This window comes from Phocoena phocoena, chromosome 19 (genome assembly GCF_963924675.1).
Source record: "Phocoena phocoena chromosome 19, mPhoPho1.1, whole genome shotgun sequence".
Lineage (NCBI taxonomy): Eukaryota > Metazoa > Chordata > Mammalia > Artiodactyla > Phocoenidae > Phocoena > Phocoena phocoena.
Window position 1 is genome coordinate 13435755 of NC_089237.1, and position 23081 is coordinate 13458835.

Consider the following 23081-nt stretch of genomic DNA (forward strand, 5'->3'; position numbering starts at 1 on the left):
AAAATGATCCCTCATGTCCTTGGTATGAGCATGGTACATACATGGTACATAGTAGATTCTCAATGAATAGTTATTGAATGACAGAAGGAATGCATGGGTCAAAGGTAGATGGGTAGTCCCAACAGATACAAAAGTGTCACCTGCTTTGGAGTCAGGTAGACCTGAATATCCTCTGGTTCTTATTAGCTAAAGTTCTTAAGTAAATGACCCACAACTGCCAGTTCTTGAACTCATGCTGGTCCATTACTGTGTTCTCACCCATCCTTTGCAAAATGAAAGAAAAAAAAAGTTTTTCATAAAATTAAATTTATTCCACTTAAAGGACTGTTGATAATTAGAACCATCATTCTTGGGTATTAAAATGTCTTTTCTTTTATGAAATGAAGGAATATATATAGCACCCTCCCCGATTTCCCTATCTTTGGGAAAAAAAAGGCAGTTCTATGGCAAAATACAATCTTTACAATTTAGAGGTCAGAGAAACACTGTTCTAGAACAAGGAACTTAACTTCTGTGAACCTAAATTTCTTCCTCTCTAAAATTGGGATAATCCCTTTTTCATAGAGCTACTAGTAGTAAGATTCAATGATCTAACACAGGGGTTAGGAGACTTTTTCTGTAAAGGGTCATCTAGTAAATATTTTCTGCTCTGTGGGCCAAACACTCTCTGTCTCTGAGAAAGCAGCCAGAGATGATATGTAGAGATATGGGCTTGGTCCTGTTTATCTAGGCGGTAGGCTGCATTTGACCCCCAGGCTATAGTTTATCAACCCCTGATCTAATGTATGGAAAACTGTTAGCAAGTTGCCCATAAATAGCAGGCAATTAAGTGGTTCCTGGACAGCACTCCCCAGCCCCATCAATTGCACCGTCTTCAAGAGGAAGACTTCTCGGAATCTTTTGAATCCCGCCTCCATTAACAGTCATGCAGATTAATTCCTTTTAAGCCTCCATTTCCTCATCTGTAAGAGGGGAAAATATGATAACTTTCCCGTGAGGGTGATATGAAGATTATATCAAATAATTCACATGAAATCTCAGCCTAGTCCTTGGTACATGGTAAATCCTCCGTTATTATATATCATACAGTGCTGGAAGCTGCCATCATTAAAATGGAAGTTCTATGGACGAATAAATGGGACTATATCTTGGTGCCCCTCAAGGCAGACTGGGCTCGTTAGACTGGACGGTACTAATTTTCTAGGATTTAATTTGATTTGATTGATAGCTGATGTTACCGCATTTCCCACGTCTCCCTAAGCTTGTGCGTGGACTTTTCATTTGAAATGTAATCCATAGTTGCAAGGCCTAGAGAATTCTTGTCCCTGTAACTTTGCAAAGGCAGTTATTTGCTGCCTTAGAATTGGGTCACCTTGACTTGACCCGAAACTGATAGTACTTATTCTCCATAAATTCATGACACTGCTGTGAAATATGGGGGTGATTAACAGAGAAATGAAGTCTGAAAAATGTTTAGTGGTATTGTGCTCATTTTTTAAGGCGATGTATTAAAGTACTGAAAACAGAAGGTGACAGAATGGAAACCATGGTTCCTGACAAAGCCATCCCCACAGGGACGCACCTCCCATGGAAGCCTTTCCCGCCAGTCTCCATCACCATGAACCCTGGTCTCTTGTGCCCACCTCTGTGCAGGCCGTGGAGGGTTTCTGAGGGGCTCATAGCCTTTACTTCTGCCCAGCCTCTGCCGCACAGTACTGGCTGCAGTTCTAATCATACAGTTCAAACTTTTAAAAGGACACAAATTATTTCTGCTTGAGGAAATTTGGAGACAAAACATGAAGAAGTTAGAGTTGTATAGTCTCATACTCAGCCCCTTCTGACTCTTTAAGTATTACTTGATTTCTCCTAGGCCCTCATGTTTTTGGTCAGTTCCTCCCTAATGTAATCCTTGGGGTAGTTCCCCAGAGCTGCCGTAACAAAGTGTCACAAATTGGGTGGCTTAAAACAACAGAAATTTATTGTCTTACAGTTCTGGAAGCTAAAAGTCTAAATCAAGTTGTCAGCAGGGCAATGCTCTCTCCGCAACCTGTGGGGAAGGAATCCCTCTTTGCCTCTTTCTAGCTTCTGGTGGCCTCTGGCATTCCTTGGCTTGTGGGAGCACCACTCCAATCTCTGCCTCCGTTTTCACATAGCTGTCTTCCCTCTGTGTGTGTCTGTATCTTCACATGGCATCCTCTTCACTGTGTCTCTCTCTTCTTCTTATAAGGACATCAGTCATATTGGATTAAGGACCTGCCTTATGCCAGTTTGACTTCATCTTAACTAATTACATCTGTGATGACCCTAATTCCCAGTAAGATCACATTCTGAGGAACTGGGGTTAGGAATTCAACATATATTTAGTGGGGACCCAATTCAACCCATAACATCATCTTTCAATTTTAGGTTAACAGTAATTTATTACTGAGCACCAACAATGTGTAAAGCATCCTGCTAGATGCTAGGCTTCATTAAGCAATAACCCCTGCCCTTTAGGAAGTCACAGTCTGGTGGGAAATAGTTAGACATTCCAGTCATAACCTGGGAGTCATCTGCAAGTCCTGGAGTTTTCTGGAGGCAAGGTGGGACAGGCCATCACACAGCTCAGGAGACAGGCCGGCACTCAGACCTGGATGAGCTCTGAGCTGGGCTAACAGCAGAGGTTCAGACCAGAGGGCAGAATGAACGGCACTGGGAATCTGGGCAGAATGAATGGCACTGGGCATCCAGCCAGAAAAGCGATTGCGATGTGAGAGGGAAGGCCCTGGCCCCTGCACTGGGGCCGTGAGCTTCAGAGACAGGACTAGAGTCCTCAAAAAGCTGTACAGGTGAGAACAGGACACAGCCCTCTTACATAGGTTACTTGGTCATGAGATGCTGGGCTGATAAAGTTGCCAGCTTTAGCAAGTAAAAATACAGAATGTCCAGTTAAGTTTGAATTTTCAGATTAACAGCAAGTAATTTTTAGTATAAGTATGTCTCAAAAATTACATGGGCTATACTTATACTAAAAGAGGGCTCATCTCATGTTTTTTTCAATTTATTTTTTACTTATTTATTTTTGGCTGCACTGGGTCTTGTTGCTGCGCACAGGCTTTCTCTAGTTGCGGCGAGCAGGGGCTACTCTTTGTTGCAGTGCACGTGCTTCTCATTATGGTGGCTTCTTTTGTTGCGGAGCACAGGCTCTAGGCACACAGGCTTCAGTAGTTGTAGCATGCAGGCTCCGCAGTTGTGGCACAGGGAAGTCACCTCATCTCATATTTTATCTGGCAGGCCTGTTTGGGGGAGGGGTGACAGTGGGGCAGAACTGGTCTCAGAGACTGATGTACAAAAATCAGGTTATAAGAACAGGGGCATATTGGCAGGCCAAGGGAAACGGAGGAGAGAGAATTGTATAACTCAGGAAACTGTCCTGCAGTTGATATGCCACATTAATGGTGGGGCCAATCACGTGATATGTCATAACAACGTAAGTACTTCCTGCCTCAGTTAGGATTAACTCAGGAAGTGAAATGGACTGAATGGGACAGAGTAGGGGAAAATAACGTGAGAGCAGGTGAATACATAGCTGTCAGTAATTCAAGGAAGACCAGTGCTATGTGTTACAGTCGAAGTGCAAATAGAGGATTGTGCAAAGGTGAGAGAAATTCTGCCTGGGAGAATTGTGGGAAGATTTCTTGGAGCAGGTGGGGTTTGAGCTGGACCTTGGGGAGAGTAGAACTCCCACCTGTAGGTACCTGTTCTATCTTAGTCTGCTTGGCCTGCATCACAAAACACCATAAAGTGGGTGGCTTAAACAATAGACATTTATTTTTCACAGTTCTGGAGTCTGGGAAGTTCGCAATCATAGTATCAGCTGGTTCATTTCCTAATGAAAGCTCTCTTCCTGGTTTGCTGACAGTCCTCTTGCTGTGTCCTCACATGGCAGAGAGAGAGCAAAAGCAAGCTCTCTGGTCTCTTCTTATAAGGGCACTAATCCCATCATGAGGGCCCCACCCTCATGACCTCGTCTAAACCTCATTACCTCCCAAAGGCCCCATCTCCAAATACCATCACATTTGGGGGTTGGGGCTTCAGCATATGAATGAAGGGGACCAAACATTCAGTCCACCATGTGGTCATTCCAGGCTCAGTGGGCATGTGATGTTGCTGGATCCTGGCTGCCCAGACATGTGGAGGCCAGGTGATGGTAGCTTTGAGTTTCAGGGCAAGGTCTGCATTTAATTCTCCATAGGGAAGCAACGTTGTTCCCAGCTAGTCCACTTTTATTTTCCATCCCAAATATAGCACAGCTTTTCTTTCCATCTCCCCAGTGAGGACCTCTTGGTTTTTTTCTCTCTGGCTGCAGGTGCACACTTTCAGGCCTGCAGTGTTCATTTTGAAGCTACCTCCCTCCTCCTGACTAGGACTCAGCCGTGTTCTCATGCTCTCTACCCAGGAGGAAGAGCCCACTCTTCTCTCTGACTACAGGGTCTGCTCCCAGGATTTAGGACAGAGGCTTTCAATTGTCTTCATCTTTTCCCCTGTTTTGAATGCTTTTTCACTGGGCTCTTTATCCACTGATCCTTTCATCCTAAATACCTCTTCTTGATGTCATTCCAAGCCCCATATTTCCTATCTGTGCCCCAAAGCAAAACTGCCCCAAAGCCAAATTCCCAACTGGGGTCACCATACTCCACCCTCCCTCAGGGAGGCAGAGGGGCTCAGTAATACTCTGGACAGGTGTCTTTTCTCATATGATTAGTCCAGAGCATTGTATGTCTATTCCTAGGATCCCCTGGGTCTTATTTCTGACTGTCCAGCTTATTACTGAGACCTCACGCTGCCCTCATTTGTGAGAAAATCCAGCTAAGGGAACTTTCTCTTCAGGGTCATCTAGGGCTTCGGTGTTATCACAGTTATTAAGACGTAAAAGCTTTTTCATCACCGTGAGTGACTGTGTGTGTTTAGGATTATGTGGAAATGCCATTTGCCCAGGAAGTGAAAAAATATATCTTTAGCTCGGTTATAGGAAAAAAAATCTTAATTGTACAGTGAACAAAGAACAACACAACAGCTATTTTCCAGAGGACAGACCATCTAACCAGTTCTTCAAAACCTGCCGGTTCTTCTGAAGTTTATAAAGTCACAGAGGAAGGTGCCCAAGGAGACTGGCTGCTTTCCAAAGTCGCCGATTTTGTTTTTCTAGGGCTAAAAAAAAGGCCTCACTGGAGTATGAACATAGCTCAGCAACATCAATTCAACCTCAGTAGTAACGAAGGGGGGAAGAAAAGGCTTTTCTTCTCATTTGTAAGAAATTGAAAACTCAAGCTATTATAAGTCGATAGCAGTGACCTAGAATATACAGTTGCTGTATATATTTTGCTGCCATGAGCACCCCCTCCAGCAAAACATCTTTCAGTACGAATCTGCAGAAGAGGTGATGACAAATGGAGAGCACCCTTCTGTTAGTTGGAAGGGCTAGCCGTTCCTCAAAGATAGTAGTGGGCTGTCCAGTGCTACCCAGCATTTTAATTATTTAGTTGAAAGAGGTAGAAAAACTCAACTGTAAGAAACCAGGGAGTAGGAAATGACTCTTGCATGAGAACCTCAAATGGTACTGAGCCACAGTGAGAGATGCGTTTGTTCAGTGTTGGGTTAGTCCCGCTGGGGAAGAAAGTCGGGATGCTCACAATTGAGTCATCAGTAACCCAAGGTGAAATCGGGTTATCTTCCCGGGAGTGGCACTAGGGAGATAGAGGTATTTTCCTGAAAGCAGCTAACTGTCCTGGATAGGAATTTCACTTTCAATCTTGACCTCATCAGCTTCCCCGCTAATAGAAAGAGCTGACGGGTGCTGTGTGTACAGACCGACCTCCATTCCGCTCAGGCCTCTCGTCCTTCTTAAGCTCCCCCTCCCCCACCTTCCACTGAGTCCCAGCCAAGGGCAGTAGAAGCCCTTAAATTGCATAACCAGGAAATAGTTACAAGTCTAGGGCAAATACATTATTACACCTGAACTCTAGGAGTGGTCTTGTTTGGAAGGAAATTAGAAGACAATCTGGCCGTCTCAGCTACTATGTGAGCTAAGATAGAATGGAGGTCCCTAAATATTCCTTTTTTGGCATCATGGAGGTGGGGTAATGATGGGAGTTAAGTCTCTGCATCACAGTTAACCCTGAGTATCCGGGGCAGTATGTAATTTGGGGGTGGAGGGGGCAACGGAAGTATCCCTTCTTAGAAATGGGGCCGTATGAGCTGGGACCTGTTAGGGACCAGGCCATAGAAACAGTCTTCCAGCTGGGGATGCTGGATGAGCCAGGCACAGGCCATCCTCCCAGAGAGGGTGGTGAAGTCAGGTGAGTCATGGGTCATGGCATGAGGCTGGTGTCATAGAGTCAGAGCAGCCAAGTTCAGAAGTCTTCCAGGTTCAAGAAAACTTAGACAGAAACAGTCTGGAACCGTTTATCACTATCACTAAGATGGTTCATAGCCAGTTAAGTAAAGGAAACACCGGGTTATACTGATTTTAACACATTTTGTTATTGTAGAATAGCAGTATCGTTGTGAATCTCCAAAAGGAGGCTGTAGCGTGCAACACTTCCCACACTCTGTTTGTCCGTGAGACCTCGGATTTTGCAAAGCCAGTCTTCTAAAACTTAGGGATGCTCCAGAAGCTTCTCTCAGGGTCAGAGCTATTACGTGCCCACTAAATAGTCCAGTGGACCAATTCTATTTCAGTAAATGTTACTTTTTCCCTAAATTTTAGTGGGCTAATGTGTTGCCTGAAGATTACTGTGACTCAAATACCAGAGTTTTTTTTGAAGAACTCCCAACTGTAATGATTTTTTTTTTTAAGAATCAGGTGACACAGAACCTGCAAGTTCTTTTCAAGCAAAGTCAATTCTGTTAGACCAAACAGCCAAGGCAGCAGTACATGGGGATGACAGTGAGCTTATGCATTCTGATTTATTTCAATTTAGAAAATGAACTTGGTTGCACGGGTGAACCAGTTACAAACAAGCTTATTCACCGAAGTGCCTTTGTCCTTATGCAGGGCTAGGACTTGTCTCCACATCTCAGCAACCCAATTGATTGCTGCCTGGGGAAGACTTTGGAACAGACAGTGTTGTTTGTCCGATTTATCCCAGTTCCATTTGCTCTAGCTGTTCCCAAGCTCTTCTTTGTACATCAAAGAAAATTAATTCAGCCATTTTGGTGGGGGGGAGAGCAGAAGCTAAAATATGCTTCTCTACCATAATGTAGCTTTTAAAGTTATTTGCATTTTTTAAAAATTGAAGTATAGTTGATTTACAATGTTGTGTTAGTTTCAGGTGTACAGCAAAATGATTCAGTTATACACATATATGTATATTTGTTTTCAGATTCTTTTCCATTATAGATTATTACAAGATATGGAATGTAGGTCCCTGTGCTATACAGTAGGACCTTGTTGTTTATCTTTTTTTTTTTTTTCGCAATACACGGGCCTCTCACTGTCGTGGCCTCTCCCGTTGCGGAGCACAGGCTCCGGACGCGCAGACCCAGCGGCCATGGCTCACGGGCCTAGCCGCTCCGCGGCATGTGGGATCTTCCCGGACCGGGGCACGAACCTGTGGCCCCTGCATCGGCAAGCAGACTCTCAACCACTGCGCCACCAGGGAAGCCCTATCTATTTTATATATACTATTGTGTATCTGTTAATCCCAAACTCCTAATTTATCCTCCCCCGCCCTGCCTTTCCCTTTTGGTAACCTTAAGTTTGTTTTCTATGTCTGTGAGTCTGTTTCTGTTTTGTAAATAAGTTCATTTGTATCTTTTTTACATTCCACATATAAGCGATAGCATATGATATTTGTCTTTCTCTGTCTTACTTCACTTAGTATGATCATCTGTAGGTCCATGTTTGCATCTTTTTAAACACCGCTAAGAATGACTTTGCAGAGGATAATCACCAAAGAAAAAAAATTTGTTTAAAGGTATTTTCAATAGAAGATTTCCCTAAGAAGTACTCCTTTCCTTCTTTTCTATTTTCTACTTGTACTGAAAATTAGATTTCTCTTCTACAATTTATTGATACCTATGAATTTGTGTTCAGTTCAAGTTGGTGAGATCAAAGTAATACAACCTGGAAGATTTTGTGGGACAGCTTTCTTTCTGCAAAAATAAAATAAAACACATATAAATATGGATATACTGAAATAGTACATTTCAGTGATTAAATAAAGTGAATGCAAGTTGTCCCCCATGTCTTTCAACTTTTCTAGTCACTAAGATACTCAGAACTACATGATAGTATGTGTTTGAGTGAGGAATTTGCCCCAGTTGGTTAAGAGGGCTGATTCTTACCATTTTTAACTGAGAAGGCTTGTAATCTGGAAGTTTCCTCCCTGGCCATATGCCAACCTATATTTGGGGAGTCACTGATTCGTTCCAATCTCTCTTATTTACATGCAGTGCCTTTTCATTTGATGTATTCCGCCTGCTCCTTCACTCGTCCTGCCTCTGTCGTGTGTAGCTATTGGTATTCACAAGCATCCTGGGCTCATTTCTGCCTTGGCAGGTCCAGCTCTAGATTGGATGAGCCTGGATTTAGTTTCCCTCCTCAATTTTCATAGAAGCGCCAGTAGCAAACATTGCCCCGTTGAGAAAACATACTTTCATTCATGCATTTGCTCCTTCTCCCTCCTGGCCTCGCTTCTCCAGTGAGTGGCTGTTACTCAGCATGTCAGGAGAGGGACGAGGCTTCATCAATGGAGGAACTAATGAATGAACAGAAGCCTCAGTGTAGGGTGCGGGCTGGTGAGAAGCAGCGGAGGGGCTGTTGTTCATTTCCTCACTGTGGACTGGAATACAAACAGCTGTTTCCTGCTGTATTTCCATGCTCTGCCTTCTACACACTGCCTTCCTCTCACCCTCCCCAACTTCTCTTTCAGGCCCCACCGCTCCTCTTGGCCCCATTTTTCTTCCGATGCAGCCTATATTTGGGAAATCACTCTCTGATTCATCCTCATCTTTATTATTTACATGTGATTCCTTTTTGCCTTCTCTTTGCTTTAAAATTCTTCCACTTTTTTTCTCCACTTGGGTTCCTCATCTCATTTTTCCGGACCGATCTTCTTTGCAATTTTTTTCCAACTATCCTGTCTCTAGGACCACCCACCCAGATGTATAAAATCATATGTGACCCTCGGAACCCAGAACAGCCAAGGAAGCCCAAATATCTCCCCTTCTTTCCTTTGCATCTTTCCCTGCAGGATGACTGAGATTCTGAGTAGATGCAGGACAACCAGACATACACCTTCTTGAAATTGTTGTGTCTATTGAAGATTTTCTATGCACAAAAGAGTATATATATATTACTTTCCAACTATGGGGCAAATTTTCTGTCCAAATGGAAGGATAAAATTTTTCTGATGAAGAATAAAGAAAGTCAAAAGTTACTTAAAAATCTAGGTTGTCTACTGCCTCTACATACAGATTCACCACCCACAGTCTCCTGTTTTACAAACAGCAGAGGCTCCAGCCCCAGATTCCTAGAAGGTAATAAATCCTAAACTCTACACCTATTTCACCAGGTTCACTGGAACATTCTGGATGTAAGTCTTCTGTTAGTGACAGGAGGAAGCATTTGCAAATCCAGTTTTATTAAGGATCCCATCTCAAGCTGAAATTCCCTGTATGGCTTTGGAGTGCATTTAATATGATAATATAGAATATAGTACCAGGGAATCGATGTCTTCAGTGGGGTTCCATTAGAGAGAAGGTCAAGTCTATATAGAGTTTTATGTTCATTGATAGGAGGGAACACATGTTGCTTGCAGTCAGAACAAGATGGTCAGAGAGGAATGCATTGAATTCCAGATAAAAGCTAAAAGGAAATGATTTTTTTAAACGTTTATTTATTTATTTGGCCATGCTGGGTCTTAATTGTGGCACGCGGGATCTTCGTTGCCGCACGCGGGCTCTTAGTTGCGGCCTGCGGGATCTAGTTCCCTAACCAGGGATGGAACCCAGCCCCCCTGCATTGGGAGCACAGAGTCTTAATCACTGTACCATCAGGGAAGTCCTAAAAGGAGATGATCTTTTAAAAGCCTATAAATACTTCATATACCCCAAGCCAGCCTCTCAACTCTTCCATTTAATTTTCTTGACTCCAAGCCTCCTTGTAAAGTGTTGCTCTCAGACATGGAAGGATTCCGGCTGCTAACCAGAAACAAAGCATTGAATTATTGGGCTCAATCAGCAGTTTTCAAACTTTTCTTCTTTGGTCCAGGAAGTTCCATGGACACACCTCACTGGCCACCACGACCCTGCATAACATTTTATTTGTTTTTTTTGTTTTGTTTTTTTAAAAACAAAACATTTTACCGTTTTATTTTATTTATTCATTTTTTTTGGCTGCGTTGGGTCTTTGTTGCTGTGCGCAGGCTTTCTCTAGTTGTGGAGAACGGGAGCTACTTTTCGTTGCAGTGTGCGGGCTTCTCATTATGGTGGCTTCTCTTGTTGCGGAGCATGGGCTCTAGGCGCGCGGGTTTCAGTAGTTGCGGCACGTGGGCTCCTTAGTTGCGGCACTCAGACTCCTCAGTTGTGGCATGAGAACTCTTAGTTGCGGCATGCGTGTGAGATCTAGTTCCCTAGACCAGGGATCAAACACCCGGGCCCCCTGCATGGGGAGTGCAGAGTCTTATCCACTGCGCCACCAGGGAAGTCCCGTGAATTTCTTAAATGAATTATTTCCCCAATTTATCTTTCGGGTACCTCCTGTTTTTCCTTCTTTGGGCTTGTTTAAAAGAGGCACATCTCTCATTGAATGGATGCACATGGACATATTTTCTTTGCTCTCAGTGGCCACAGGGCATGCCGAGGGGCCTTAGGCACCATCACCCCCAACTGAGCGCTCAACTCAACTGGAAACACTCGTGTGCTTTCCTAATACTCAGCAGGCAGCAGGATGTGGAGTCATGAGCTTGAACTCAGAGCCAGACAGCCTGAGTTGAATCCATCCCAGCTCTATCATGTAAATGTTACGACTTGGGGCATGCTACGCAACCTTTCCCTGCCTTTGTTTCCTTATCTGTAAAATGGGGGTAACAGTAGTATATCCCTCATAGAGTTATATGAGGTTATGGAGTTAATAGATTAATTATTATATACCACGTACTTGCAAGACTGCCTGATGATAGTATAGTATCCATACTGTTGTCATTTTTACCTCAGTATTGAGTCATGTCTGTGTGTCTCAGTTGGACATGAGGAATGGTTACCTGGGATCATCATTTTGACCCAAAGGTATTTCAGAACTTTCTGGGATTAAGAAACACTGGGCACTTATAAGTGCTGCAAGGATGTGGAGAACCTGGCACCCTCAGACACTACTGGGGGGGATGCAAAATGGTACAGCCATTTTGGAAAACCATCTGGCAGTTCCTCAAAAAGTTAAATGTAGAGGTACCATATGACTAGCAATTCCACTCTAAGTGTATACCCAAGAGAAATAAAAACATATGTTCACACAAAAACATGTACAAGAATGTCCATGGCAGCATTATTCATAATAGCCAAAAACTGGAAGCAAATGTCCATCAATTGATGAATGGGTAAGTTAAATATGGTATATCCATACAATGGAATATTATTCTGTCATAAAAAAGGATGCTAAGTGAGAGAATCCAAACACAAAAGACCACATATTATATGATTCCATTTGTATGAAATGTCCAGAATAGACAAGTCAGAGACAGAAAGTAGCTTAGTGGTTTCTTCAGGCATGGTGTGAGGGGGAAGTGGGAGTGACTGCTAACGGGCACAGGGCTTCTGTTTAGGGTGATGAAATGTTTTAAACTAAGATCATGGTGATGGTTGCACAACTCTGTGAAGAGACTAAGAAACACTGATCTGTACACTTGAAATGGGTGAATAATATGGGATGTGAATAACGTTATTTTAAAAAGAAAAGAAAAATCAAGTTCTAGGTTCAGGTGTGGGCTCTGGGACTCCACCAACTTTCTGAAAGCAAGTCATTAGGAGAGGAGCCTGGGATCTGTTTTTAACAAGCCCACCAGATGAAGCATCATTAAATAAGTTTTTGAAACACACTGTTAGAATATGATTGCTACTTTACTGGTATGGGGAGGGATTAGTACCCTTTAGCTTACAGTTTTCACCATGCGCTAGGTGCTGTGGCGGGTATAGCATGACAATAATGATGATCATCCAAGTGAATGGTGCAGTTCTTCCAGAAGTTTCGCCACTGCGTGTTTTTGAAGTGCAGAGCCCCCGGAGAGCCTCAGACTTGTCTCCCTGGCCCGTTCTCTGCAGCCACCATCCCCTCTCACCCTAGGCAGGTGTGGAAACTGCAGCCAGCACCACCCAGAAACTGACTGTGAAATTCCCAGTGCACTTGCACCTTTCTCTTTAAGACTTGCTTACATTCAGTTTCCTTCTCTTAAGTGTTTCTTATTGCCATGGAAACCCTAATCAATCACTGGACTAAAAATATCTCGTTAACTTTTCCAAAGCATGGCTATAGTGAATTGAAAATTCAGCTCTGCCATGTATTTTGCATATGCTACTTTCCTTTCCCAACACGGAACCTGGGTGTGCCTGTGTCTGGAAATTATTCTTGCAGGGGCCCAGGTACTTCACTCGTCTTTCCTGGCATTATTCTTCCCGACTGCAGATTCTCCCATCACTTCCGATACATACAAGTACACATGTTTAATCTTCAACAGAGAACATTGCTTTTCTGCACATCGGTTTTAGGTGCTGGAGATTTCACAGGTACCCGATGATCACTTTGCAATAAGAGGTTCATTCCAGTGGATAACATTATGTTTGAAAGGCAAATTAAAGATGCTCAGATACTGGCTACAAAGGAAGTTGGTCCTGGTAGGGAGCAGTTGAAAGCAGTCCTAGTGAGACTCTTCTGGCTTGGGAGGATCTAAGCTAGAAAATCAAAGAGGAGATGATAGGAGATCTTTTGCCTTTTTTATCTGATTTCGCCATGATACCAGTGTTATTTTTAGAGGGTTGGGGACAAAATAAACCCTGGGTCTAATAAAGTGAATATTTGTTATGTTTCTCCTGGCCAAGCTGCTTTTCTAGTTAACAAGAGAGAGAAAAAGATTTTTCATGAGAGAGAAGGTTCCAGATCTTGAATGGACCCAGGGGAGGAAGGAGGGCAGGGAGGGGCCGAAATGACTCATGACGTCCCCCAGGCTCCGGGGGATGGGAGCGTTTCATGGCCCCTCTCCCTGCTTCATTGCACTGCTCTGGAGTCACTGGCCCAACCCTCTGCCTGTAAGCAGGCTCATCTCATGGGACCCCCTGGGGTTCCCAAATGTTGTTTTTTGATGCTATTTCTTAACTTTTCTGAGCCTCGGTTTTTAAAATAAGGCTGAGTGAACCAACAGGCACAAAGCCTTTAGATCTAGGAAAGAAGAAAGTTCACCGAGATTCTGGTAGTTCTTGTTTCCCTATGTGTAGTTGGCAGGGGATCAAGGATATCTGAGAAGAGGTGAGGGGAGAGGGCCCCTGTGCAGAAAGAGGAGCTGCTAAGCCTTTAGGTAAAGGAGGACAGTAAGAGGATGGACCTGGAAGATGTGATGACATGTCCTCAAAACACAGCAGGTCAGGGGTCACAGCAAGGCTGGAGGAACCCAAGCCTGCTCTGTGGCTTGGCCACCATCCATGTCATGGGAAGTACCAATCAGGTGTTGTGTTGCCACCACTTCAGCAAACCCACAACCTCCCAGGACATCCTTGCACATACACAGTGGAAGGGTCCCCCTACAGACATACCAGCTCTATTTACTCTCCATATAGTCTGTGGGATTTCATGGGGAGGGGTACAACGGGGTGGGCCAACATTTCTCTAGTATCTGTTCAGCCAGATACTGCCTGGCCTTGGACATTTGTTATCTCACCCCACAGCTGTGAGGTTGGTATTGTATCCATTTTACAGATGAGAAAACTGAAGCTCAGGGTGATTAAGGAATTTGCCCAAAGTCTCAGTTTGTATGAAAAGAAGCTGGCGTTTGAATTAAAGGCTGTCTCACTCCAAAACCTGCATTCTTTCTACTGAACAACCCTACTCGCTCCCTGTGGGCTAGGTGCACACTGCTGCATCTGGACACCAGTGAATGGCAAGTTTTGTGGCATCAGTTCCTAGTAAATATCGCCCTGGGCAATAAGTAGTGGCCATTGACAAAGTGGATGACATCACAGGTGGAACAACTAAGAAAGAGTACAGATTTCCCATCCCATTTCCCTAGATATGTTCAAACCTCAAAGTCAGTGATACTTTACTCACATGAGAACCAAACGGGTGATTTGGCAGGGAAGCAATGGTTGGATTCTTGAGGTTTGGTATTATATTGGTTTTCTATTGCTATATAATAAATTTCCCACAAACTTAGTTACTTAAAACATCACACATACATTTTCTCAGAGTTTCCACTGGGGCTCAGGTTAGCTGGGTCCTTGGTTCAGAGTCTCAGTCAGATTGAAATCAAGGTCTCAGCCACGGTTCCAATCTCATCTGAGGCTCAGGGTCCTCTTCCAAGCTCTCTGGTTGTTGGCAGGATTCTGTTCCTTGCGGTTGTAGGACTAAAGTCTGGTTTTCTAGTTCGCTGGCCTCCAGGGGTCGCTCTTTGCTCCTAGAGGCCTCCCTCAGGTTCTAGCCACGTGGCCCTCCCAGGATATGGCAGCTTACTTCCTCAAAATCAACCTGCTTCTTCTAAAAAGAAGTCTTATATAATGTAACATAATCTGATCACCTTTGTAATCTAATCAGAAGAACAACTATCCCATCATATTCACAGGTCTTGTCTACACTTAAGGGGAGGGATTATACAAAGTGTGCAAGATTATACCAGGGGCTGGGAATCTTGGAGACCATCTTAGAAGTCTGTCTACCTTGGGTATTTTAAATTTATTTATTTATTTTTGGCTGCATTGGGTCTTTGTTGCTGCGCGGGCTTTCTCTAGTTGCGGCGAGCAGGGGCTACTCTTCGTTGCGGTGCGCAGCCTTCTCATTGCAGTGGCTTCTCTTGTTGTGGAGCACAGGCTCTAGGCATGTGAGCTTCAGTAGTTGTGGCACACGGGCTCAGTGGTTGTGGCTCTCGGCCTCTAGAGCGCAGGCTCAGTAGTTGTGGTGCATGGGCTTAGTTGCTCCGTGGCATGTGGGATCTTCCCAGACCAGGGATCAAACCCGTGACCCCTGCATTGGCTGGCGGATTCTTAACCACTGAGCCACCAGGGAGGTCCCTACCTTAGGTATTTTAGTCTTGCCTCCATGTTGCTATGGGCCAAATGGAACTTTAAGCATTCAGTGTTCCCAAATGACATGGAGAGCATAAGAATCCTCTGAATCCCTTGGACATCTTACAGTTTTAGCCAGTTGGTGACACTCCTGACGTCTCTCTTCTTGCATCATGTAACAGTTTGGTTGTGTCAGGATTCCCAACTTGTTTTCTGCTCCTACACTCTGACAGTTCCCTCAGTGATATGGAATCCCCCTCACCCTAGGAGATGTGTCAGAATCTTTAGGGGCTGGCATATATTTTGAGAAAGTCCAGGATTGGAAGGTGGGGTGCTCCCTTCTCCACCCCCTGGATATTTGAGAATGACTAGGTTAGGTGGTATCTTCCCAGCTGGAGCAAAGCCCTTTGTCACAGAAAGCAGATTTAAGCAAATTGAAATTAAAGTAGCTGCCCTGATGCCTGAACAGCTGGAGGGAAGTGACTTAAGCCATTCCTGATGGCAGTGGGGGGCAGGGGAGGGATGCTGGTGCTGCAATAGTGTTGGAGCTTATCATCTCTTTGGTGAGCCAAACACATAGACAACTCACTGTGATGATGGAAAAGGAGATAGTGCTGTGACAAAGGAACAAAGAGAACGCTACGTGCATACAAGGGATAATCATTCTGAAGTGGTGTGAGATGGCTGATGGGTAAAATTTAGGAAGGAAATGTCAGGCTGGGGGAACTGTAGGCGTAACAGCATGGTAGCCAGAAGTGTTCCAGGGAATGGAAAGTGGTCTTCTGTGACTGGCCATGGGATGAATACAGGGCAAAGCCAGAAAGAAGATTCGGGTCAGATACAGAAGACTCCAGGTCTTCCCCTTAAGGAGAGAAACTAAGTCAGCAGAACTTGGAGGTTCACTGGATGTGATGGGTGAGTGTAGTGGATGGATTAATGTCCCCCTAAATATTCATGTCCACCGGAACCTCAAGTGTGACCTTATTTGGAAGTAGGGTCTTTGTAGGTGTAATTACTTAAGGACCTTGAGATGAGAGATGAAATCACACTGGATTTAAGGTGGGCTAAATCCAATAACTTATGTCTTACAAGAAGAGGACTCAGACACACGGAGGGGAGAAGGTGAATGGAGACAGAAGCAGAGATTGGAGTTGAGCCACAGACCAAGGAGCGCCTGGGACCACCAGAAGCTGGAAGAGGCAAGGAAGGATGCTTCCCTAGAGCCTTCAGAGGGAGCACGACATTGCCAATACCTTGATTTCAGACTTATAGCCTCCAGGACTGTGAGAGGTTACATTTCTGTTGTTTTAAGCCACATTCGTGGTAATTTGACAGCCCTGGGAAACTCGTGCAGTGCAGAAGAACATTCGAGTTCGGTGTGGACCATTCAAGTTTGGTGGGCCTAGAGGACCCTTGTTGGGGACAGCCAGTGGGCAATTGGACATGTGACAAGGGCAGTTGGGGTGAAAGATGTCAATTTGGGAGGATTCATAAAAAAGGGTCATGGAAAAGTCAGGAGCAGATGAGATCACTTGGGGCAAGAAAATAGGCTGGAGGGCAGAACCTAAGGGACCGCCTTCATTGAAGGAATGGAGGAGGGAAGAGAAGGCTGGGAAGGAGCTGCTGTCATAGGAGGAATTGCTTCATCACATAGAACAGTGTAGAGAGCCCTACAGGGTGTGGATGCAGAATCAATTGCTGCTTTGGAAATTCTTTGATAATTAGTCATTTCCATACCATATTGCACTGGTTGAGAAAAAAATGGTAGGAGATGAAAAAGTAGAGCCAGCAAGCATCGACTGTTCTTTTAATAGAGTTTGATTGTGAAGACGAGGAGGAATGGGATTGGTTGTAGATTGAGGAAGAAACATAACTGAGGGAACTTGATGCTTGTTTGTTTTTTTAAGAATATGACACTTTGGGGACTTCCCTGGTGGTCCAATGGTTAAGACTCCATGCTCCCAATGCAGGGGGCCCGGGTTTGATCCCTGGTCAGGGAACTAGGTCACGTGTGCCGCAACTAAAAAGATCCCACACGCTGCAACTAAGACCCAGCACAGCCAAAGAAAGAGAGAGAGAGAGGGAGGGAGGGAGGGAGGGAGGAGAGAAGGAAGGAAGAAAGGAAGAAAGAAAGAATGTGATACTTTTCATTATATTTTTAGACGGTAGAAAGGAAGCAGGGAGAAGATGCAAATAATCAATGAAACAAGTTTCTGGAGAAGAGACTTACATATATTTTTAACCCTGCACCTATTCTGTGCCAGGCACTGTGCTGGGTTTACCTGAATGATCTCATTGATCTTCTCAGCATGCCTACAGAGTAGAGAAGGAGAGTTGCCGTTCTGTAAATGAGGAAACAGTCTGGGGATGGGAAAATAATTTGCCCCAGTTGATACATCTCAGGTCTGATGACTCCTATGTCTCAGTTCTGATCATTATATTATTTTTCCATTGGGATAAAGAAGGCAGCATCTTTCTCTGATTCATGAAGAATAAGAAGCATCATAAAGGAATAAGCAGGACTTCCCTGGTGGCGCAGTGGTTAAGAATCCGCCTGCCAGTGCAGGGGACACGGGTTCGAGCCCTGGTCCGGGAAGATCCCACATGCCACAGAGCAACTAAGCCCGTGCGCCACAACTACTGAGCCTGCGCTCTAGAGCCTGCGAGTCACAACTACTGAGCCCGCATGAGTAGAGCCTGTGCTCCTCAACAAGAGAAGCCACCACACTGAGAAGCTCGTGCACCGCAACAGAGTAGCACCCGTTCGCCACAACTAGAGAAAGCCTGCGTGCAGCAACGAAGACCCAACACAGACAAAAATAAAATAAATAAAATAAATAAATCAAAAAAAAATAAAGGAGGGCTTCCCTGGTGGCACAGTGGTTGAGAGTCTGCCTGCCGATGCAGGGAACACGGGTTCGTGCCCCGGTCTGGGAAGATCCCACATGCCGCGGAGCGGCTGGGCCCGTGAGCCATGGCCGCTTAGCCTGCGCGTCCGGAGCCTGTGCTCCGCAACGGGAGAGGCCACAACAGTGAGAGGCCCGCGTACCGCAAAAAAAAATAAATAAATCAATAAAAATAAAGGAATAAGCAGAAGATTTGCGACAATGGAAGAGAAGGAAGTTGTAGGTGTTTCTGTCACGTGGTCTGTGTCTTCGTTAAACTATGAATCAAAATTATCAACTGCGAGGGAGGAAGAGTGAAACCAGGCGTGTGGTCTTGAGAAAGGAAGAGAGTTTAAGATAACCTCGGGGGTGAGATGCAGTAGGGAGCCAGCCAGGGAGAAAGGAAAAAAGCCTTGCTTAACAGTTCAGACTCGACTAGGATTAGAGGGCTGGATTTTTAGGGAAGCTAACGTGCTTGGGGGTAAACAGGAGTTTACCTCAAGATGGATAAAAAGATTCTGGCCAGAAAGATTTTAGTGATAGCACTAAAAATGCCCCAAGCCAGAGATACTTCCGATTTTAACATGAGACAGCACACACTCCAAGGCTCTGAAAACCAGCCATCAGCTATCCCAAGGGGATTATCAGTCCCAAACCACTGCTGAAGGAGACAGCACTGACCAGCCTGGAGCTGGCCTGGCTGACCCAGATCTGCCCACTGCCTTGAGGACGCCAGGTGCACTTCTAGCCTCTGGCAGGGTTACCATTCTGACATGAAAATAACCTAAGTCCTTGACTCAAAAATAACAACATCTGTTAACTTGCATAAGAGTTTTGCATTTTGTATTTGGGTTTAATACCCAAATGCTAAAATTCATTTGTTTGACCTTAGTTAAGTGGTTTAGAGATTCAACCGATAAAAACTCCTTGCGGGGTTCCACTCTGACGCACCCAGACCCACCTCCCCACCCTGAACAGCTCTGTTCTCTCGCCACCTTGTACTGTGCACACGTTGGATTTAGCCTCATGAATTATGGATTAAAATCGGTTCACCTGAAGCTTGTTATTTTTAAAAGGGTCTCTGCAGGTGTGTGTCCTCAAGTTCGCGTGTTGATTGAGAGCTCTGCCGTGGGGCTCTGAGCCGCTCCATCTCGATTCACTATGGGAGGCCCTCCTTGGAGAACTCCCTGGGTCTGGGTGTGAGGGCAGCAGTTGTGCAGTGAGAGGTTTGAGAGGAGACAGCAAAGAAAGTGTTAATGAATGATCGCAGGGCTTCATTCTCCATAAAAGCAATTACTGGGATTGATTGTTTCCATGTTTCCTTAGTCACGTTCAGCTTGCTTGTTTCACTCAGATTAAGACAGATGAACACCGAATGCACACAGGCATGTGATGTCAGCAGAATTATCAATGGCACATCGAAGGCCTGTGCCTTCTTGCACAGATGCCATTGGGGGGGGGGGGCGGTCTCCGCTGGGCTGAAAGGGGATCACGGTCACGATGGGGTGACCGTATGGGGCGAGGGTGCATGTTGTGGACCTCGGGGTTTTAGATAATGCATTCTCTCTCTTTCCTTCCCGTGCATGGTATAGTGAGGTGGTTTTCCAACTTAAGCCTGCATCAGCATCCCTGGAGGGCTTGTTAAACACAGATGCCTGGGCTCCATCCCCAGAGTTTCTGATTCACTGGGTCTGGCGTTGGCCCCAAGAATTTGCCTTTCTGAGAAGTTTCAGGGTGCTGCTGCTACAGGTTCAGAGATCCCATGCTGAGAACCAGTGGGGTAGTCATCAAGAGCATGGACTCGGGGACCAGGCCACCAGACTTTCAATCCCAGCTCTACTGTTCACTACCTATGTGATCATGGGCCATTTACTTACTCTCTCTGTGCCTCCGTTTCCTCATCTTTAACACACGGCTGATGATAATATTTCCTACTTCATAGGATGGTGACAAGGAATAAAGGAATTAGAACTTGGAAGCTCTTAGACCAGTGCCGGGTGTAGAATATGTGCTCTATGTACATTGGATAAATAAATAAAGGAGTCACCCTCTTGGACTGTGAGCGTATTGGCCCAAGCCTCACTCCTCCAACACCCAGCAGCTCCCAGTGGAGTTGCTAGGTCGTTTTAGCCAGTAGTCTTCAATCCCATCTCTGGTGGTAGAGAAGGTGAATGCCCTGCTCAGTGCCAGCAGGAGGAAGGCTACATCGACATCCATCAAAATCCTCTTCTCGGGCTTCCCTGGTGGCGCAGTGGTTGAGAGTCCGCCTGCCAATGCAGGGGACACGGGTTCGTGCCCCGGTCCGGGAAGATCCCACATGCCGCGGAGCGGCTGGGCCTGTGAGCCATGGCTGCTGAGCCTGCGCGTCTGGAGCCTGTGCTCCGCAACGGGAGAGGCCACAACAGTGAGAGGCCCGCGTACCGCAAAAAACAAACAAACAAAAAAAATCCTCTTCTCAAGCTACGCTAACCTTTATAGTGTACTGAATACATAGAATGGGCTCAAGGAGACGGGGACTCCAGGATGGTGTGCATTTGGGGTTTTTCTCCCCTGTGCCGACAAAAAGAGAGGCCGCATTTTATGTCAAGTTCAGCTGCAGCCTCATACTGATTTGCTGCCCTCTGTGCAAAGTTGGCTTGATGCCCAGCACTGTTACGTTTTATGCACATGATTTTATTTAACCCTCACAATGTCACTGTTAAGTAATCGTTATTTTACCTGTTTCAATATTGCTGGGGTTCGGACAAGTTCAATGACTTGTCCAAAGTCACATGGCTATCAAGTGATAAATCCAAAACTAAAACCAAGTCTGTCTGACTTCAGTAATTTATAATCTTTTTTTTTTTTACGCCAAATTCTAGATATTTTATTCAAGTGTAAAAAGACAGAAAACAAACACACACACATTCCACCCTGTGTTAGGCAGGATAATGGCTCCCTAAAGATGTATATGTTCAAATTGCTGGAACCTGAATTAAGATTGCACATGGAATGAAGGTTGCTAATTAACTGACTTTACCCTGGAAAGATTATCCTGGGTCACCTGGGTAGGCCTAAGTAACTTATAATCTTAAAGCTCTATGCTACCGCCTCTAGCTTTACATGAATATGTACATCATGGTTAAGGCTGGTTCCCAGGCATCCAGCAGTGGCAGCTACTCCCTGAAGTGAAGCGCCCTGGAACTGGAATTGTCTCTGTTCCAGGGGGTTGCTCTTCTAAAGCCTGTGGTCGGACTCATAAAGCATATTCTTTTGGGAAATGTTCTCTTCGGCGACTTGCCTCATTGCTTAGTTATTCTCTCCAGCCTGACTCCTGGATGAAATCGTGTTCACGTTGCCAAAAAGGTGGCTTTCCTTGCATACGGACATGGAACTAGTATCTTAACATTTCTGATCGTGGACTGTGCTCGCAACCAAATGGTCAGGAGAGCAGCCAGAGGCTAAACTGAAGATGTGAAGAGAGAAAGGACAGTGTGTTGATGAAACTTCTCTTTTTTTCCGTAGTGTTCCTTTCTGCCAAAATTCTCCATTCATATAGAAACCAAGTATGAGGACAACAAAGGAAGCAACAACAGCGTGAGTAGCCCCCTTGCCACCCCACCCCATGCCCCGCCACAATCCATACCGCGCTCTCCCCTCACAGACTCTGAGAGCCCCTCACAGCTCCTGTGTGGCCAGGGCCCAGCAGCACGACCTGTGCCTGGGACCTCAGAAAAGCTCTGGCTTTTCTTCTCATCATTCTGTACTTTCCATGGCCTCTGTGCAGAAATCTCTGTCATCTGGAGTGATTGTCTCTGGGGATCAAGAAGGTTGATGGGGACCTTGGAACTCTAGATCATTGGATTGAACACAGATCTTCTCAATGACATTTGCTTAGAAGAATGAATGCAATCAGGTGTATGTGTGCACACATACATGGATACACATATTTTCTGGGCTGTGCGTATGTTCACATATTCACACACACACGCACACGAATCCCACCTTAAAAAATCAGCGTAACCCTCCAGCAGATGTTTACCTCATGAGGCATTCTGACTCTCGCTAAATTTTAGCCAAGAACTTTGTTTATTAGTATTGCTTAAAATTCACTTCTGACCTGGCTTTTCCCCACCTCTTTCTGTCGGGGTGATACATTTCCAAATCCCCATCCCCTTGGGAGTGGATGGTTTGACCTACAAGAACCTCACCCTGACATTGGCTTGTGGGTTCCATCAGGACACATTGAGGGAAGAACCTGTATCTAGAAGCTGCAGGGCTTCACTTATTAATTTCTACTTCATTTTCACGTTTTGCATTTGTGGAGAAAGATGAAAATTGAGGCTGTGGCAAAATGAGTAAGAGAGTTCTGACAAGGTGACCCCTTTGGTGCCATCATTGAGCCAAGGAGATGCAAAACAAGATGCAGGAGGCCAAGGAGATACCTAAGTGCCCAGAAGAACTATCTAAGGTCATAAACGTTGTCAATTTGAAAACCTTTTTATGTGAAAATAGTCACTGAGATAAACTAAGAAACTCTCTAGAAGGGACAGCTTTGGCCAGGCTGACTCTGTTTCTTCATGTTGACATCTTCTAGAAATTTCCTGCCCTTGGCAAGAACAAATTCTTCTAGAAAGTATGGGTGTGTTTGTGCAGAACTCAGGGTGTCCCATTCAATGTGGAGTCTGCCTGGACAGAGCTTGAGTGGTTCCCAAGAGGAGTCACCCAAGAACTACATTTCATACCAGCATGGTAAGGGAGGACACTGGTTCATTCACTCAGTATTCAACAAGAGCACATCCAGCACTCTCTATTTAGATGTCACTGTGTGAGCTGCATGGATGGTGTTAAAAATTCAGACCTGTTTCTCAAACTCCAGGGACTCATGGTTTAGTTTGGGGGGGAACGAACATATTAAATGACTAAAAACATTAGCGCGTTAATGGACGTCCCTTCCTTTGGTGTGAAGAGTCA

The 23081-nt window shown here is 45.0% G+C and overlaps 1 protein-coding gene across 2 annotated transcripts in view; it reads left to right on the forward strand.

Moving 5' to 3' along the window:
* Positions 1 to 23081, forward strand: part of PITPNC1 (phosphatidylinositol transfer protein cytoplasmic 1) — a 254225-nt gene that overhangs the window by 143904 nt on the left and 87240 nt on the right. For both annotated transcript variants that reach the window (XM_065896907.1, XM_065896906.1), the window contains exon 5: positions 21633 to 21704. In XM_065896907.1, the coding sequence (XP_065752979.1) occupies positions 21633 to 21704 (72 nt within the window). The remainder of the gene's footprint in view (positions 1 to 21632; positions 21705 to 23081) is intronic.